General features: G+C 38.0%; 1 protein-coding gene across 5 annotated transcripts in view; it reads left to right on the forward strand.

Moving 5' to 3' along the window:
- Positions 1-21,370, forward strand: part of LOC110987625 (long-chain-fatty-acid--CoA ligase ACSBG2-like) — a 39,639-nt gene that overhangs the window by 3,604 nt on the left and 14,665 nt on the right. For 4 of the 5 annotated variants that reach the window (XM_022250505.2, XM_022250506.2, XM_022250504.2 and 1 more), the window contains exons 3-9: positions 264-415; positions 8,371-8,609; positions 10,533-10,621; positions 11,328-11,529; positions 13,906-14,055; positions 17,863-18,030; positions 20,210-20,391. In XM_022250505.2, the coding sequence (XP_022106197.2) occupies positions 264-415; positions 8,371-8,609; positions 10,533-10,621; positions 11,328-11,529; positions 13,906-14,055; positions 17,863-18,030; positions 20,210-20,391 (1,182 nt within the window). Of the gene's footprint in view, positions 1-263; positions 416-2,081; positions 2,550-8,370; positions 8,610-10,532; positions 10,622-11,327; positions 11,530-13,905; positions 14,056-17,862; positions 18,031-20,209; positions 20,392-21,370 lie in introns of those variants that run through there. The other variant, XM_087137279.1, reaches the window with a different exon arrangement.

Raw genomic sequence — 21,370 nt, forward strand, 5'->3', positions numbered from 1 at the left:
AAAATTGTGGAAAGTAACCACGCCATGCCGATGAAAACAACCGCAACGAGCATGCGCGTAACGTGTACTGATCAAAGAAAAGATTGTGTAACCCCATCCTCAGACTGGCTGGTGCGTGCGTACATCGCCATGGTCGCTGTTTTCACCGGTTCGGTACCTGCCATTTTGCAAGAATCCTGGATGCCCACTCTGCCCCATAGTGTGTATTGGAAACTAGAAGGCTAGACTAATCTGTGTGATTAAATTCAAATCCTGCCATGCAGTATGATGGCTAATGGTGGAGTACCAGGATGCACTGTTGATGAGGGAAAGGCTGATGCAACTGAAACATCCCAGGATGCACTGGTAACAGCAACTAATGATCCAGCTGATTTAGAAGACGTCCAACCTTTACTACCAGCATCTTATAAAGAAGGTAGAACAATGCATAGTTTAACTGTTCTATTTCTACATGTAGGTGTTCCCTTTTCAGGTGTACATGCACCACCCTCCATTGTATTTGGTCTTTGATCTTCTCAGTACCCCACATCCCATTTTCCCGTTTTAGCCACCAGTGTTCTCAACCCCACCCTTTCTGTCCTGCATTCTTCCATGTGTCACTAATTCCTTGTGTGTTTGTCTCTGTCAACTTGTCATTTTGTCATTGAGGAATATCCCACTAGGATCAAAATGTCAGGTCCTCTAACTCATATGTACATGTACTGGTACACAGAGATAATTTGATAAGGACTGCACATATTAATGTGAGGGAACTTCCTAGACCGTTGATGGTTCTTGGACAAATTCGCGATGAGTTGTCCTTGGTACTTTGATGTGATTAATTGCAGTCAGTTTTTATTGTATATTGTTGATCATGCATGTTTGTGTGTGATTCATAATTGACAGTCATCCCCATCATAAATAGTAATTTGTTGCTGCAGTGTTCACTGTTTTCAAGAGTTGGATTTAAATCTGTGTGCTGGTACATGTGCATGTACTTGTACTTACTGTAACAGTTTCAGTTTTAATCACAAGGATTTTGTGAGCAATGTGCCTAGCGATTACAAGTAGACATTTGATATGGGAAAAGGATCAGCATTGTGTTCCATGGCACTTTGAGGCTGATAACACAGCTTTTTGCATAGTACTGGTACATGTACATGGCCTCTTCAGAAGTATTGTTTGAATCATTTTTAATTAATAGGCCTGTAATGTTTAACATGTTTAAAGCTGTCTATTTTCGCTGGATTACATTTTCACTAAAGCTCCAAACATTGAACCACAGGATGTGTACTTCCTGAGTTCTGAAACTGAAAGAAGTGATGAAGCCAATTGCATGTCTTTCAACAAAAGCAGATTTACTTGGATGTACATGTGTTGCTGTAGTACATTTTCTTCATTTACATGTATGGTACATGTACCTTCTGTGTTTATGTTAATTATGGTCCAGTATTGAAAGGGTACACATGTAGGTACCCCCAACAGTCCCAAATCCTCCAACTTTAATATGATTTTACATACACCCTACTTACATGTAGGTGGTAAGGGTTAATTTTCAAAGGCACATGGGACATGAGTAGAAAATTATGGGCAAAGGGAAGCTATAAAATGTGGGTAAATGTGAAACCTGGGAAAAATGAACCCAATTGGATGTTACACAGGTACCGCTAATATACATGCATTTAGCATTGCTGATGATTCTGCTTGAATACTTCATAAAACTTGCTTGTCATTCGTATTGGTCAGAATTTAGCCATGATCTACCTCCAAAAGGCTCAGGAAAGGAGATGCATGCTTTATACTAAAACGTAGATCTGAGCATGGATTGTAAAAAATGTACACTGTACATACATGTACTGTGGGCCACACAAGCGTAACTGACCTTATCTGATATCTGTGAGTAGGATGACCTTGGAAGAGAATTGTGTGCATTGTGATCCCTGGCTTGGCGTTCACTCTCTTGAATTCCTCTTGTTGATAAAGTGCCAGTTGTATTGTACCATGCAAGGAAAAAAATGTGGACCATTGAATACAGGTCACTCAGGAATAGCGGTACATCTAACATGTCTAAGGCAGTGAGGGCATTAAGTGTAATATTTACCGACTTGTGTACATGTAGGTGTGTGAAGGACAGCAACCTACATCTACATGTATTGTACATGTAGTTTGCCAAGTTGCGGTATTAATTTACATGTACCGGTATATTACAGTGTACATGTGTACATGTACATGTTGATTAGTCGCATGTACATTACAGCATGTGGAGTTGCAAGTGAGCATGTGTCATATACGTTGTACATACACCTACCATACATGTGTACGGTCCGACATGCAGGTGACATGTACCAAATAGAAACTTGTACACATACCCTGTAGTTCCTGAACAGTCACTGCTTTAGGGTACATGTACATGTACATATACGTGTACAGGGCATCGTTATATCAGCTTGTAGAAAAGTTGGAAGCACCTTGTCTAGAGGGCATCATGACCAAAACCTACCACAAGAAGGCCAGCAGGAATGGTCATAGAGGAGCAGTTGTACCAATTGAAATAAGCAAAGTTTATACAGGTGAGTAAATATATGCATGCACAGGTATATCTTAGCAATCAAGAAGTTGGTAACTGCTAATTAAGTAACACAGTTATTTAAAAGTTTATTATGAATTTCCAATTATGGCTAGGATAAACATTCATATACAGTATGGACCCAACCTTAAATGGTGTACATGTACCGGTATATACCAGTATGTAAAACTGGATTCTTTTTTCCTAGTTTTATCACCCAAACCTTTGCCGATTTCAACACAGCCTTTATAAGAGGGAAGTATTATAAGTTTTGTAAACGGTAAAAATGCATGTACATGTACACCTACATGTACATGTACATGTCAATGTACATGTATGCCCATGTACATGAAGGTGCACTTATCTTGAATAGTAATTGATGACAGTTTCCCCAAATCAAATTTCATTTGGTAAACTGGCAGTATTGTCTTGTGGCAACGGATGAGTAAATGTAGTGAAACTGCATGTTAAAAAATGTTCTGTGGGTACATGTACTTTCAGTTTTGCTAGATTTTAAATAGAATTTAATTACATGTTTCTGTAATTCAAGGCAGTTGAGTGTTATGAAAATAGGAAACTAAACATGTCCATGAACTTACATCTGTAGCCTCTTCGTGTAGTGTTAACTTCATTAAGTTCCACACGTGACTGTACAGTAGATGACCTTCAGTTTCCACTTACATACATGAGTGCCCAGCCCACTGTAATGAGTCAGAGGTCATCAGACATATTTGCTTGGGTTGCAAAGCCCTTTAATTGAATGTAAATCAATTTGATGTACAGGTATGGTAGCGGTATATAACGCACCATTAGGTCTATGTACTGGATATGAGGAAGTGTCAACTCTGTCATTCATGGTCACAAAGTATTCAGTCATGTATACATGTGTATTTGTCCATTCATCACATAAACTGACATGGTATTCTTTTTATTCGGCCATCAACAACATACAATTCCAAAATTCAAACAGAACACATAAACGAGTGAACAAAATAAACAAAAACGAACCAATCCAAGTTTGCCAGGACTGACAAGAATATAACCAAACACTGTGTCGCTAAAGCTTGTCAATCCAAACTTGGCGAGGTACATATCATCGGTGTCTTCATGAAAGTGATAAAAACCCTAAAAATTGATAAAATTTCAATTTGGAGTTTTCCTACCATTTTACCTCCTTAGATCAAAAGAACAAATTGGAAGAGTTTCAAAACAAAATGTTGTTTACTTTCCTAGTAACTGTAAACAAACAACTGACAAAAAGCTTGGTCTCTGTGTTTCTCTGTTTTCACGAAGTAACAAAAAATCTCATCGTTAGCAGGGCAAAAATAAAGACAACAATCCATGCACAAGTCTCTGTGTGTGTACACATGCTGTGAATGATGTACATTGTACATAAACACCTGGGAGCGAGCTTGTTGAAATGTAATAAAATGTAGCAGTTTCCTTCAAGTGCATATATTTTTTCAGGAAGTGACAAGTGTATGATGCAGTAGGATAAAAAAAAAGACCTCTGGGGTTTTTCTGATTTCACGAAGTGAAAAAAACTTTCATTAATGTTTATTAATGAATTATTCTTTAATTAAGACGATATATCTGCAAATAAGTAGGGTTAGCCTTTTTCAAGTCTTAAATTTCATGAGTTTGTAAAAATTCATCAATCATGTCATAAAAGTGATCGAAAGTGCGTGTTGAAAAGGCTGATATTTTTAAAGGTGTTTATCATGGATTGTCCGTGTGACAAGATTTGCAGTTTTTGTGACTTTGTGAAAACACTGATTATATACACACATAAAATATCAAGACTTTACATGTACATGTCCTTATAAAAAAGATGTACTTAAAAGATAATGACAAATAATAAAAATTTCTGATAAACTTAAAAGAGAGCATGAAAATAAGTTAAGGTTTTAAATTAAAAAAAAATGTTTTATTTATACAATAAAAAGGACAGAAAAGGGTTACCAGATTCAAACATAACAATAATACATATGATGGAGGAGTCTGAGACTCTGTATGGGGATGGCAAACATTTCAAGAACCTAAATCATATTAGGCACAAACATCTGTACTGGGGAAAGCAATAATAATCCCAACATCTAAAGTCAGAGGCATGACTGACAATTGACTGCATAGTACTGTCGTAGAAAACCCAACCCTTTGCGTTCATAAGACTGTACATGTGTACCTTTCACTAAAAAAATATAACAATAAAAAAATATAAAAATAAATAAAAATCTGATAACTTAAAGGAGAGCATGAAAATAAAATTACGTACTAAATTTATTTTTAAAATTTTTATTTTTAATAAGAACAAATATATGTATTTATATATTCACTGTAATGACAAAAAAAGTAAGGACCAAAAAGGTTGCAAAAATCAAACCAAAAATGATACATGTGATTGGTGGAGACTGTGAAACCGTATGGGGACGGCAAAACTTTCAAAAACCTAAATCATATTAGGCATAAAAATACATATGGGAAAAGCAATAGTAACCACAACATCTCAAGTAAATGGCAAGACTGACAATTGACTACACAGTGTCATACAGTATAGAGTTAAAATCCAACCCTTAGCTTTCATGAAAATGGGCGGCTAAACTGGTGTTGAAGCAGGTATATGAATCAATTAATAAGGAATCCTTGGAAATACATGGCTGGGTGTGTTTTTTTGAGAGTGAGAGTTCTGGTGTAGTGATGATTAAATGTCAGTTTATCCAGGTGCTGAATATTAACTGTTGCAGTAAATGTAATAGATTGACAGTCTACTAAATACATGTAAGCCATTTGCAAGTTAAATTTGAATAAAATCTGGTGGTCAAATAGACTGCACATAAACATAACAGTTTGAATTCCTCAGACTAAAGACACTGTTGCTATACCTCGTGAATCGGGGCAAGCTTTTGCATAGTGACCACCATCTCTGGAATGGACTGGTTCCTTTGTGCCCTTCTTATCCATTAAGCACACGGTATTGTTGCAGGGCGTCTCTTATGTAACTAAGCAAAAGCTTGCCCGGAATCATGAGGTATAGCAAACAGTGGTTTTAGTAAGGAGAATTCAAATTGTTATATTCACATGAATTTAAAGAACTCAGTGTACCAGATTTGGGTCAAAGTGAACTCGCAAAAGGCTTATTGTACAGGCATTTTTACAGTAAAGGAAACAGGGCGTTCCTGTCTTCGTTCGTCTAGGGTCAACTAATTCAGTTTTTGAAGTCTTTCTTCATAGGACATTTTTCCTTTGCGCTGCTTCAAGCACGTTCCACCAGCCCTCCTTTGCACCTTCTCCAGTTTGGCCGTATTTGATGCTGTGTATGGACACCGTGCTGGCAGTCCATACTCGAGCATCGGCAAGATGAGTGAACAATACAATGCTGCCAAGGCTTTGGTTGATACCCCTCCTGCAGTCTGCGAAATAAAACCTACCATCTGATTGGCCGTAGAGACAATTGTGTTTACGTGATCATTCCAGTTAAGTGAGTTCTTGATGGTAACTCCAGGATATTTAATGTTGAAGTGGAGACAAGTGACAAGCCGTAAAGTTTGTAGTCGGAAAGGAAAGCTGTTTTCCGGGATCGTGAGATGTGCATAACTTTGGTTTTGATAGGGTTTAACTGCATGCAATTGAGTTCACTCCATTGTTGTATTGCAGTTAGGTCTAATTGAAGTGAGAGCACATCCTCGGGAGATTTGATTGGCTGATAGAGTAGCGTATCATCTGGAAAAAGCAAGCAGTTTGTGGTTACATTTCGGGAAATGTCACTTATGAACAGGTTGAAAAGGAGGGGGCCTAGAACACTTTCCTGCAGGACCCCAGAAGTAATTGATGCCCACTCAGAGAAACTACCCCAGTAGGCAACTTCTTGTTGGTGCCCAATTAGAAGTGACTTTATCCATGCCCAAGCAGATCCCTGAATGTTGTAATTTCTAGCAAGCTTGCTGAGTAAGATATGGTGTGGCATAGTATCAAAGGTCTTGCTGAAATCAAGGAAGATTGCATCGACGCTGGGGGGGGGTTGGCTTGTCAAGGATAATTGCCCAATTGTGTATTGTGTTAGTGAGCTGAGTGACACATGATTTGTGGGCGGTGAATCCATGTTGTCAAGGGGTGGGTGTTGAATCCATGTTGTCAAGGCAACATGCTGTAATGTGACAGTCGATTTTGAATGCCAGAGCCCTCTCCATAACCTTGAAAATAATTGAGATTAACGAGACGGAACGATAGATCTGATATCTGTGCGGCTCCCAGTCTTGAATACTGTAATTATTTGGGAAAGTTTCCAGTCTATGGGAGGAACACCAGTTGCTAATGAAGCATTCATCAACCGCATCAACGGCAGAGCGATTGATGAAGTAGCTGCTTGGAGGACTCACGGTGTGATAAACCGTCGTGACGTGGTGCTTTATGTGGATTCAGGTTGGACAGAGACTTGACAAACCAGCCAAGATCTATAGTCAAAGGGGTGCTGTCAGGTATAGGTAGGTTGCAAACCGGCGCTGTTTCTGCAAGAACCTGTGCTGGAGTCAAGACAGATGTAAAATAATTGTTAAAGGCTCGGCAAATATCAGCCGATTTATGCAGCAGTGTATATGTATCAGCAACCTTGAATGGCGGAGGACACCTGCATGTAGATCTCCTTTGGTCTTTGACAAATTTCCCAAATCTGTTGATGTATTTCCAGTATTCCTTTTTTGTTTTGTTCTTTACCTCATTCCTGATTTGCTTGTAGTTATTCCAATCATGACTTTTACCACTTGATTTGGCTTTGGTGAAGATGAATTGTTTCTGTTTGATCAGACGCTTCAGTCTTGATGTAATCCATGGAGAAGTATGACGATTACGTGTCTTTCATGGAATACTGTCACAAATGGTTACATCAAGTATGTCCATGAAGCCCTTCCTTCAGTGTCATTCATGAATACAGACCATGGTGAGAGGTGTTACGGGGTCTACAAGTGTAAACAATCACCCTTTTGGTACTGGAAGAACGACTTTGTAATTTTCAGTTCAGGGGGTATTTTGTTTGCAGCCAGGGAGAAATGAATGGTAGACACCAGACAGTAACACCCATACGGTGGACAATAGAGTCGGATCAGGCGTGCTTGCTTGGGTGAAGCTGGTTGTAGTGCAAGCTTGAAGCACTGGCTGTAGTTAGCAAAAAACCAAACCAAAATCTACCCCAAATTCCTTCACAGTACATGTATGTCTAACTTCTTTGGGTGATTCTCCAAGCCTGACTCCTTTGCAGTGATTTGAATTTTACACTGAGAAGTCAAACTGGTAATAACACACAATGAGAGACATAACAGAGCCAAGTGCAGAGCCTGTTGACCACCTGCCATGTTGATCATGCATAGAATCAGTCAACTTGATGGAGGTAGAAACACACCCAGAACTGTAAGCTTAATATCCAAGGGTTATATTCCGTGGAATTACTACAGTTATCATTCAAATAGTGTACAAACTTATTGACTGCTTCAAGTTGTGTAGTCTGACTAGCTTCCTGAATTGATCCATGGATAATTCTATTTTCCCCAAGAGGCTAGTTTTACTACACCACCTCTCCTACCATCGTTAATTGATTAATTTGATCTTAATTCGATTCCCTAACAAAAGAACTTTTCCCCTGAACGTGGTGAGTGCCTACCCCCCCACACACACACACCAGTATGCATTTGTACACATTTGCAAATTGTGTACAAATATGTACTGTACCATGTGTACGTACTGAAAAGTGAAGGGGTCAGTTCCAAGATACATGTAGCCACGGCTACCTTACCCTATTAACTACTAGTCATCTTGTGTTTTGATGATTGTTTCAGGTGAGATTGCTCCAACAGAGGCACTGTGGACATGTAGAGCTGATGGTGCTACCAAAGTACGCCTCAATGATGACAATAAAGACATCCCTGTGGAGACCGTTCATACTGCATTAATCAGAGCTGTCAAAAATTACCCAAACTGCATTGCGCTGGCCATCAAACGGAATGGTGAATGGGTGAAATGGAACTATGCAGAATACTATAAGGATGTACGCAGGGCTGCCAAGTCGTTTCTTAAGGTAAATTATCGTACCCCTGCCTATTATACATGTCATTCTGTAAATTTGGGGTCCAAAAGTGTGACATTTTTATGTCCCTGTTACACCTGACCTGTGTGATTTGACATGGAAATATCACTGAAATTGATTTCAAACTATTTCTAATTGTTTGGCAGGTAAATTGCATCAATTCATCACTCTTGGAAGTAGAAAATACATTCTGAAGTTACAAAATCATAGGTCAGATGTGACAGGGACTCAAAAAAATTGGACCCCTAATTGATAGATTGACCCACATACGTGTACATATATATGACATGTGTAAGTATACATACCATGCGTATTAAATGGGTCAATTAAAGAATAGATAAGTATTGAATGTAAGAAAGGATGTTTGTCAATTCCATAGATTGTGGATTCACAGAGAAATAGTACACAGTCGATAGACTCTTGAATTGAATTGGAAAGGCCCATGATGGGAGTGTAGTACATGTACATGTATATATTCTAAAGCAGAAAGCAGAGGCTTATCAGTAAACTGCTTATCTTTGTCCTTTGAGGGCTACATGTATCAGTTTGCCCTTGCAATAATGAGGTAGATAGGGTAGAGATTAATCTTTGGATAAACTTACATGCAGCAGACATGCAGCAGGTATGCACATGTACCAGTAGCTGGATGGTATTAACCTTACACTGCTGTAGTTATCTTTGGTGAACATTGCAACTTTGAAGTACTGTACTATCAGTAATCCTGGTAAAGATCATATATATATGCAAATTGATACTTTACGTTGAGACAAGGAAGGGATTGAAATAAACATGTAACTCAACAGTGCAGATTGCAATGACTCACTAATATTTCTTCTTAATAACTTTGATCTACTGTAGTGCTCAGTTCTCCATTTACATGTGGGTATAGGTCTGGGGGTGATTCCGTGTCATTGAGCCAGTTCAGTATTTTATTTAGATTTAAGGAACAAAGCATGCGTGCCCGTTGGTTTATGGCTGCCCTAATAACGGAGACTATTTGCTTGTTTATACTGCTGTTCTGAATAGCCTTGGACGTGCTTCAGTTTGGGTATACATACATACATGTACATGTGTAAACTGCTGGGTTACCAAACTTGGTCCTTCACATACCCCATGTACCGGTATATTTACATATACCGCTACATGTACATGTATGACATGGCTTAGGTTTTCCTGGAAAAGAATTAAATACTACTACATGTACGTACCCTTTCGTGCCAAATGAAGGAAATTTCAGTGTGCTATTTTCACTAGTATTCCTGTTATACTAAGCGTTTCATCCCCCATTTTGATGTGAATTGCTTCATTGATTAATTTAATGTGCTTGTGGCTTCATTCTTGTCAAATTTTATAAACAGCTTTTGGATTTCTTTTAAACGTCCCGGTGATTTTCAACTTTTGTGTTTGAAAAATGTTCAGTAAATGCATGTACATGTAAAATAGAACTTTGTGCAATTAAAAGTTAATCTGGGAATGGGAAAATCTTTTCACACTTCAACTCTTTACTTGCATTTTACATCACAAATTTTTCCCACACTGGGAAAAAATTTTCATTCCTTTTCACACAAGTGGAAAAATATTTACAAGCGTGTTCAATGAAGTGTGAAAACATGTTCACACCTTTTCACATGAGTTGGGAATGATTTTTACATTTTTTTCACACTTGTAAGATTTTCATGCTTGTTCACGCATAAGACATATTTTCCCGTGTTTTCACGTAAGGGAGAGGGGGGAATTCCTTTCTTTCATAGTAGTGGGAAAACATTTTCATACTTATTCAAAAGAGTGGGAAAACTTTGAATGAGAACGAGAATTCTTTCAACCAAATTTCCCTTTTCTATTCACAATGTTAATGTTCATTTGCAGTGTGTCATAATGAGATTTTTTGTTTGTTTTTACTGCATGTACATGTAGCTTGGTTTGGAGCGTTACCATGGTGTTGGTATCATTGGTTTCAATTCTCCAGAGTGGTTCATTAGTGACCTTGGTGCAATGTTTGCAGGGTAAGTGATAAGCTACTGGTATGCACAGATCAATGCATGTACATGTACCTAGGTGTCCTTTACATGTAGCTTACAGGATCCACACGTGGTTCTCAAAACACCCCAATTGACCTGTGATGGAAACATACATGTACATGTATGTTTATAAAACATGGATTCAGGGAAAGTACTTCAATCTACATGTACATATCATGTATCTGCTACATGTACATGTAATTGTGGACTTGTATGCCTTTATATATAATATTTGGGCTACATACTTGTACATGTACATTAATTCATCATGAAAAGGGGATGGAGTTTTCCCCAAGTCATCAACCGTCATGGAACCAAATGATTTGCTGTTCAACCCTGATTTAGGACATTGGTTTTTCTCTGCTGACCTGCTTCACTTATAGGTGTACCTACATGTAAGTGTACTTAGTCCCCTCCCCCCCCCAAAAAAAAAGCCTTAAATTTTTTATAGGCAAGTTTTTTTAAAAGTTGTGTTGCCTTTTCTGTCTTAAAATCCTTGTTCATGTACAGTGTATTTTTCTTTGGCCTTAAGTAGCATTTTCATCAAAAGCTGACCAAATTTGAACATTTCTTCACATGTACATTGTAATGAATATCAAGTATCAAGCCATTTAGTGCTCCAGATGAATATCAGTTTTGGAACCATACATGTATGTGTAGACTTTGTTGTTTTTTTATCACTTGTTTTCAGGGGGTTTGGAACTGGCATCTACACGACGAATTCTGCTGAAGCATGTCAATATGTTGCTGATAATTGCCAAGCTAGCATCATAGTGGTCGAAAACAAAACACATCTCAACAAAATTCTTAAAGTCTGGGACAAGCTTCCTCACCTCAAGGCTGTTGTACAGTATACTGGTAAACTGGAGGAAAAAATGGACAATGTCTACACTGTAAGTACATGTATGAAGATAGGATGTGCAAAGTTAAGTCAGGGGTGTATGATAAAATGCACATAATTACAGTATTTGAGATGAAATTATGTACAGGACAAATTTAAAGTAACTCCCAAAATGGCTTAGAAAGATTCCAAAACGTGACTGTCTCAAATGAGTATGGTGCTGTAGTCTTGCTTGGTTACTAGATTGGAGTCACTTTTTACATGTACACTGTATGTACTGTATTGCATGTATGTGCTTTTTCCTCTACTGTGTTGATGGAAATGATAGAGGTCAGTGTCATTTACAAAAGAGAACAATGGGAATGTGGATGTGTCACCGGCGGTGTTCAGGAAACAAGTTAGGTGATATTGTGAAAGTTCCCATCAAAGACAAGCTTGAGTACATGATGTACATGTACCAGTGTTGCAATATGCCAAACTAGAAACAGATTTTACCTGTTCCTGTTCATCAAAAGACAAAACCTAGGCACTTTCTTTTATGCTTTCTTGCTGATATCTAATATCATATATGTATGATATATGTATATCAGCACTGATATGTAATCTGAAGGTTCACTTCCAAATATCAGGAACCGATGTATTGAATCAAGTCCTTGTAAGATACTCAGATGTCACACCTCAGCATACTCTGCACATTGAAACTTGTTTTATTGCAAACAAGTACTGTAAAAACATGTCAAGCAAATACCAGTGCACAGAAATGCAGTTTAACAGGGAAGACAGAACCACTTTGAATGTGCCTGCATCAAATGTAAGAAGGACAAAGTGATACATACCTGTGACATCCAAGAACCAGTTGAAGCAATGCAGAACACAAATGCACAACAGACAAACTCAAGTGAGGACAAGTAATGCTACATGGTTCAGAACAATGAGCTAAACACAGTTTACACACCTCCGATTAGTGCCCAGTGCGCAGCATGATCATGATGACGCACTGGAGGCAACACTGAAATGCCTCCGTGACCATTTGCCTACAAATCAGCATTACTTTGACAAAACCAACTTATGACCCTACCTTTAATAGAGCCTGAAAGTTGACCCCTGATGGCATGCTTCTGGATCCCTTGAATAGGAAAAATAATGTGCAAAGACCTTAGAATTTGTAATATTTTTTGTTCAGTTAATTTTTAAAAATGCAACTTGGAAAAAGAGCTTCGGGAAATACTTGCTGGTACATGTATATCAATTTATAGAAACTGAAAAATTACCTGACATAAAAGAGAAATACTGTATCCTGCCAAAAACTGACCCGTCACTTTTTATAATTGATATGCAATTATAAATATCAAGTATATAAGTACATGTAATCAGTAAATTTTAAAGTGTCCCATTCTGTAAAATATCAAGACTACGTGTACATAAATCAAATCAAATTTATAGTAGTGAATATCAGTGGCATATCAGTTTGGAGTTTGATCTAAGTGTGTACTTGTAATGAGTAAAAAAATATTCTGGTAAATGTGGCTGGTAGCCCAAATGTTGCTCCCCATAAGTCCATTTTTGCGAAATGTTGAAAGCAAACTTTAGGAAAATACATGTATGTTGAAAAATAAGGTGATGGTGTACATAATAAGCTACCTTTTATAACATAGAAAACACACACACAAAATGTGTCTCCAAGTAAACAAGGCCCTCTATGTAATTGTTTCTTTGGGGGAAATTAGACAAAATCGAGAGTACAAAAGTACATTTTTGAGCTATATATTAAAGTAAGTGTGCTTTCACAATACAAAGTATTATTACCAAAGAAGTTGGGATGGGGCGTGTAAAATACAGAACCTATTAAAGCTGAGTAACTGTTTGGCCAATTTCCTTTGAGAGTTTCAATTAGATGAGAGACGTTACTGTTTATCATTTTGGGATATTTCTGACTTTTGGGCACTGGTACCGGTACAATATGCCTCAGAATTCAAACCTGCCAACCTGTCGTACTCTTTCCTGAGGTCAGGCATTACCATACAAAAGAGTAAAAGGTATTTAAATGAGCCCTCGGTTCATTTAAAATTCTAAGTACGACAGGTTGACAGGTATGAGGATTGTATTTTACTATTTAGCAGATGCAACACCGAAGTTAAATATGAACAGATGTTGATCTTGCACCCTTCTGATATTTTCAGTATTGAAATCGTAGATAATTCATATGATTAAAATTTGATGTTGGCAATGTTGGAACAATATTGAATAATGACATATCTTGATACATTAACAGACCCTAAATCACAACAGGCAACAATTAATAAGATACAAGGTACATGTATGATTGTCAGTACTTATGTGTTTTGTTTGACAGTGGGTTTCCTTGAAGCCTGGCTGATTGATTGCCGTGTTCTATATTTGTACATACATTTATTTTTTTTTCTTTCAGTGGCCAGAGTTTATGGACATTGGTAAGGATGTAGCTGATTCGGATCTAGATGATATCATCGACTCACAGGCCCCTAATCATTGCTGTTCACTCATCTATACATCAGGAACTACTGGCAACTCTAAGGGGGTTATGATCAGCCATGACGGGGTCAGTTACAGATTATTGCCTTTACCTTCTGCGTGATTTTTTTAAAGTCATTGTTTATGGTGCCAATTAAAAACCACTTGAGTTTGTCTCATCAGGGTACATGTCCTTGGTACACTGGTAACCAGTCAGTCCGCAGCCCACTGAAAAGCCGTTCGTTTTATGTGCGTTGTATGCATGGCATTCCGGTGGATGACCTCGCTGTGAATACTTAATGAGCTGGCGACAACGCGTGGAATGTGTTCTGAAACTTACGTTTTATTCGTCAAATGTCAATATTATTTATGTTTTATTTTAGACACTGAACCATTTTTTTATATTATCAAATCAGATTGGAAATTACGTGATATTTAGAGGGAGAATTTTACAACGGAAAAATAGCTTCAAACGTCAACGAATGGGCCTTTAAAAACGACGAGATTTTTCATCTTTCGACTACGGCCACAACCAGATTTGATACTAACGTCACAGATAATATCACCATCTATCTAAAAATGGTTGAATTCGGGTAAATATGTACCTAGTCCAGTCAGGGCACGGACTATTCCAACGATTGCCAAAATCTACCGCAACGGTAAAGCCGCCATGACACAACATGCACAGTCCGTGTTCTCATTGGTTGACAATGACATCATTGGGAAAGCTCTGTCACAAACATGTAGATCGTGCACCTCTGTATGTATGTGCACAGTATGGATCCGCTGTACATGTACCATGTGTCCACACACAGCAAAGAACAGATTTCTTGGGAGGATACATATCAATCAGTTAATTCATGAATTTCTCTTTTAGTATTTTTTATTGTCTTGCGGTTTAAATTGAACTGAAGGGCATTTTAACAAATTAGTGTCCATTACTCACATGGGACTGTTAAATAGGCATATTCATATCCATTTCTGAGGGAAAACAATAATAGAACCAATAATAAAGCACAGATGACGGAGGATTTTTTTTTCGGGATTTTTAATGAAACTTTCCAAAACACATGAAAACAAAACTTTTTGTTTAATATATTTATACCAACTGGTTACATAATAGAAGACAACATACTTGACAATAAACATGTACGTGTGCATAACCACCTTTCTTTTTACATTTAAAACTTACTTACTTACATTTAAAAATATAAATAACAGCTGCCTCTTTGCAAAACTATTAAAACACTGAATACTGTTTTCCCCACAATGAAATAAACCAACATATTTGGCAAGTATTAATACCTGTGTAGCAAGTGGAATGTAACTCAATATTATACAGACTCCATAAAGACTAATGAAAGCCATGTTTGATTCAATATTTCGTTCTTTATTCAGAACATCTTCAGGAAGTGGAATGTCAGGTGCTATTTCGAGTGGACCTTGACTGTAAAATATAAATAAACAATAAAGATAAATTTTAGTTAGAAATATATGATTGCAGTTTTGCACCATGTTGTTAATCTGCACTTGTTGCTGAATGTTATGTGAAGGCCAGAAAGTGGCCGGTGGCTTATAAATAACTACAATGTATAAATATTCTTGTGAAACAAACAATGGCAATTTTGTTGGTCCACAAATACATATGCAAAGAAACAAAAATAATTTTTCAACAACTTAACTTTTTTTTCAAAAGAGCTTTGGCATAAGACAACTTCCATCTTTAACTAAGAAAAAAAAACATCAAGAGCTCTACATGTAGTAGTCTAAGTTGTCACTAAAGAATTTCACAATGCAGAGTGTACATGTACCAATAAACTAGAGGTCATCTTTGGCAATATCTCAAAATTACTAAACACATAAAAACAAACACATCAAAAATAAGTTATAATCTTTGGTTGACATACACGTATGAGGCAAAGTGTTTGGGCATATAGTCCAAAAAAGGTATAAAAACTCTAAAAGAAAGACAACCGTATATTGTTTATAAAATGGAGTTGGATATAAATGCCAATGTTGAAACTTGTCGCTACTGTCAAAGAAATGACAACCAAGCTGCCCACAAACATTCCCCAAGTGAATGTTGTGGCTCACACGTGAGGCATCCAAACTTTCACTGTCCTGCCGAGGAAGAATTCCACTGCACACCAGCTTAGCAGTTGGAAAGATCTCGCGTACGGTGGTGATGAGTTCCCTGAAATGCTTCAAGTTGCTGTGCAGGAAACCCCACTCTAAATCGTTTGTTCCGACATGGATTACAACAATGTCAGGCGTAGTTGTATACATGTCACGACACTGAAGCAAATGCTTTCGAAGGCCCGAAATTGTTGCACCGCGGCGAGTTGCTACCTCCACATCAACTAATTCAGTTGTGATGTTTTCTTTGAGGTACTTTGTTAGGGAATCTCCAAGTATGAGAGCTCTAGCCTTTCGTATAGGCTCCCAACATGATGGCGTTGGCTGATCTAGTGATGCTGGCTGTGGTGGGACTGGCCATGGTGGTGGACGGCCTGACCTACAAACAAACAAAAAGATGCATGTACTTTCAGTGGTCATACATGTGTACATCTACGTGTAACACTAAAACCTTTAGTTTCATCACATTGTTCAGCAATATAAAAGAAACATGTCTTCTTTGGGCTCATACACTCAAGGTACATGTAACTCAAATAATTTTGGAGGCAACAAGCAACAACATGGAAATGATGGGGTTTTTTTTGTTTTACGTTTCATACAAAAAGTGTATATTAAACATTGACATTTTCAAGAAATCAAAGTAATGGAAAAACTTAATTTTCAACTGAAAACTACAGTACAAGGCCTATTTCAAAATAAGGCAATTAAGAATGCATGAAGGCGTCAGGCTGGAACAATTTTTCCACTTTTTTCCAAATTCATGCATTAATTACTCATAAAAATACAAACGAGTAGGCCTTAGTCGAACAATTATTAAAAGTATTATTAAAAGGCCTAGCATGAATCATTATATTTGAACTTGATGTAAAAAATTGGCCTGTTACAGTGTTGAGCCTATTTGCTTAGCATTTACATGCACAGTAATTCACATGTACTGTACACCTGTAGTACATGTAGGCTGCACTGTACCTTATTACCAACGCACACAACGCACGTGCTCTATTAAAAAAATTCCTGAAAAAGATGAAATCTCGTGCGCAAAAAGTGTCACAGAAAAACTGCACGCACTTCGCCCACATGCTAAAATTTACATCAAATGAAAGCTTATCGCTTTCTCTTTCGATCTGTAGTGATAGTTTTCGTCATTGTTACCTAGTCCAGTCAGGGCGCAGCAAGTAAAAACGCAAATGAAAACAGCCACAGCATTACGCCTTAACTTTAGACGTGCAAAAAAACGGCTAAAAGTGGTTTAAACTGGGTATTTTTACCACCATTCGAATCGGAATAACGTGTTCTTTCTACTTACCAGGCCATCTTGGATGCCCGCTACTTCTTTTAGAACGTGTAGTTCGTTACAAAAGATCGGTTGAAATCTCGCAACAACGCGCGGAACTCTCGCAGCTATTTCGTACACGTTTGGCTGAGCACATAAAGTTCGGGATTTGACCTCATTATCGCGAGCGCTGCGGACTGACTGTAACCTTTAGAGAAAAGTCACTCAAAATTCTTCTTGTCAGTCTTCTTGAGGCAACATTTAAATTTCTTTGAATGGCATTCTAAACTGCATGTATCAAATAACCAAAATGTAGTAAAAACAAACTAATACAAATTTATGTAACCGTTAAATAACCTTTCACTCCACTCTTTCTGAACTATGTTACCTGGCACTCAAAATAATATGACATGTACCTCAGACCTTATTTCAGAATTCTTTACATTTTACAATTGATGTTAATGCCAACCTTTTCTATTGGTGCAGTTTTTGTGGCAAGCTAAAGGATGTGCCAAAGCAGCTCATTTGAAGCAAGGTTGTGAGATAGTTGTGAGCTATCTACCTCTCAGTCATGTTGCTGCACAACTCTTTGATATCTACATACCTTTGGTCACCAGCGGAGCAGTCTACTTTGCCCAACCTGACGCACTCAAGGTGATTCAGATATATGTCTCTGGCATGCTAATGTTTGGATTGAGTTGTCGTAACGGAAATAAAAGTATGTTTATGCACACACTGGTACAGTGTCTCTAAATGTCGGTAAGTTGGAAAAAGTCAAACCCACACTAAATGTTGTAAACAAGGCATTGGTCATTGGTCTGTTAGTCTTACCCTTTACATGCCAGTCTCATTACAGATATCTTTAAACATAGCATATATTGTGTAATTTGTAAAGGCACCCCTTATGAGTTGTTGAATTTTCAATCCAGTCAAAGGGTTTGGTTGTGGTTACATACATGTATGTGTAATTTCCATTATCACACATTTGGACTACTCTATACCTTAGCTCAGTCCACAGTACACAGTCAGTGGAATAGTGAACATTTGGGCCGACTGTTTGAATTGGATATTCCACCAGAGTGATATGTAGTGAATACTTGCTGGAAAAAAATCTTGAAATGCTTGTTTTATATTGGGTGCTCTGAGATTTTTGTCATGGCTTACTAGCATGGGACACAAAAGGTGACGGCGGAGGAACCCATGCAGTAAGGGGTCATCCATTTTTGTCATCATTTTCACGAGAGTACAAAGCTTACGGGGGGGAGGTTGAATTGGTTGCGTACTTTATTAGAAACATGTTCAAAATGACGATTATCATGGACCGGCCAACTGTCACCCCCCCAACTATTGCATGTGTGCAGAGAGTGCACAGGACTCTGATACATCATTCATACAAGTTCGGGCAATGGCTGTTTCTTAACCACTCGAGGATTTTGCCCGATGTCATATAAGTACCAGGCAAAATTCACTAACGTTGAGGTCACTGTCACGTGAAACAGTTTTCGAGCACCCCCAAAGCTCTGCTACGCCGTGCGTTGTACATGTACATGTATGAGGTTGGTACCCAGACACAGGTGTATTTTACAGTTTATTTATGTACGCATTTTCCCTTGTGTGGAAAGGTGCCCTGCTAAATGCACAGTGTGCATTCATACACGCAAGTTTGCACATGTACATGTACGTAACAATGCAAAAATTCATTGTAACTGTACAGTTTTTACCACTTTTTATAAGTTTTTGTGAAGAGGAAAACAAATCAAATCAAGGTACATTTTCTGACCGCTATTCTTGGACACAAAAAACGGACACTTTTATTGTAAGAAAAAAGTACCTGTTCTCATATTTTTAATTGCCCAAACTGAAAAAGGAAATTTGTCCCAGGCAATCAGAAAACTGTGAATGTGGAGGCCTGTCATGGACAGTGTTTTTCCTCCTGCCACTATTCTCTGGTCGTCTACTGCACTTTAACAGCCGTACATTGTGAATTAGAATGGGTCCTTACGCACCAAAAAGAAATCATCATTTTTTGGTATTCATTTTGTACTCTTTTAGAAGGGGAGGGAGGCAGGAATAAGAGTACACTTTGTTTTGAAAATGATGACAAATGGATGAGCCCTAAGTTGCTGTCACAGTAGCAGTGACTGCTGTCGCGGTGATGTTATTTTTGGTCATGACTTTGAAACCTTCAAATGCACTCTAGTAGTAAGTGGATTCATTTTCAGTCAGAAACTTCCAGTCTTGTATCAATAAAAATTGAATCAGTAATACACAGTGCCAGTGGTTTCCCTTGAGATGAAGCCTCTCATGCTGATGCTGAATAGGTTATAAGCAGTATTGTAGGTCTTGAGACTGGTCTTGGTCTCGGTCTCGATAGGTGCGTTCTTGGTCTTGGTCTCAGTCTCCTTTATTATATCTGATCTCATGCTGAGACCAGCAATATGCAGCATTTACATGTACTTGTCACATTTTCAATCAATTACATGTACTTTGTGTTTGCTTTGAATTTTTTTATTTCAATTGACATTTAGTGCACTTGGCGATCTCGGTCTTGGTCTTGAACCATCTTGGTCTCAATCCCTCTTAAAGGTCTCGGTTCCTCTTAAACTTCTGGTCTCAGTCTTGGTCTCAGTCTCAGAATTAAGACATTCAAATGATAAACAGTGCAGTCAAGTTTGTTTAACACTGGGGAAATACTACTAATGTCCCTTCCAACCCCAAACCTGTGTGTGTCATACATGCCTGCTGTACAATGTGCCAGTATGTATTTGTAGATTTTGGCTATGTTTTGGTAACTCTTTAATCACAGCATTTATATTTGTTGTTTAATCTGTAGGGTACCTTAGTAAACACACTCAGAGAAGTCCGTCCTACAGGGTTTATTGGAGTTCCTAGAGTATGGGAGAAGATACAAGAAAAGTTGAAGTCCATTGGTGCCAACAATTCTGGTTTTAAGAAGAAAATATCTGATTGGGCTAAAGACATTGGACTGAGAGGAAACATCGCTCTGGAGAAACGGTGAGTCATGAGGTCAAGATGGTCAGTGAAGAGAAGGGGAAATGATAGCAGAATATCGTCAATTACACATAACACAAGCCAGGTTTTTGTCATGTCACTTGGTTACTCCACATTGTAAAAAGATGGAGTCCTCTCCTCATGTACATGTATCTCAAGAGGATATTAATGGAATGACTGTTATTCATTATCGTTCATGTACATGCATTTAAATAAATATGCCTTATTTGTGACATGGACCGTGACTGTCCTTGAATCCATTTGAGTTGTTTACCCTTAAATGGGAAGGTTTATGATCCTACAGTTTTGCATATTCATCTGGATTTAAAAATACATTTCTGTCCATACATGTGCGTTGGAATGATTCCTTGGAACTTAATGAGGTTATGCTTGTAATTGAATTGTTCTCCATCGATTCTCTTCATTCCTTGTCCTCTGAAGCATTTTTAAATGTTTGTCAGGGTTTGCCCTTCATTTCAACTGGCAGACCCAATACTGCATTCCCTGAAATTTTCATGGAAATACACTGTAATTGGAATAATGTGGAATATTTGGAATTCTGTGATTAAAGAAGGACACCGTGCTGTGTTGCTTATGTGTAGTGTAGTGAGTCCCGTAGTGTTTTGATCATTTTGATAGATCCTGATAGATCAACTTGCTTTGATCTCTCAGTCTTTCTGCCAAGGGGTAAGTTTCTGGTCCTCGTAATCAGGCTCATCTTACCATCATAGCTTCCATTTCCTCCTGGGCTGGTTTGCCAAGACTGCAAGGATTTCTTTTTGTCACTGGCATTCTTTGTATTTTGCCCTCCAATTTTGTGGCCCCTGCCTTGACATGTACATGTATGTGGAAACAGTCACCGCACAAATGAGTCAACAGCATTGCAGTATTTTTTCAAAATAACAGCTTCCGTGTTTGCAGTAATATTAGTGACCAACAAAACAGGATTGGTCACAATTTCTTACACCTGTCTGAGAAGGCA

The sequence above is a fragment of the Acanthaster planci genome, linkage group LG05 (assembly GCF_054643075.1).
Source record: "Acanthaster planci isolate LZ-2023a linkage group LG05, COTS_SCS, whole genome shotgun sequence".
In the NCBI taxonomy this organism is placed as follows: Eukaryota; Metazoa; Echinodermata; class Asteroidea; order Valvatida; family Acanthasteridae; genus Acanthaster; species Acanthaster planci.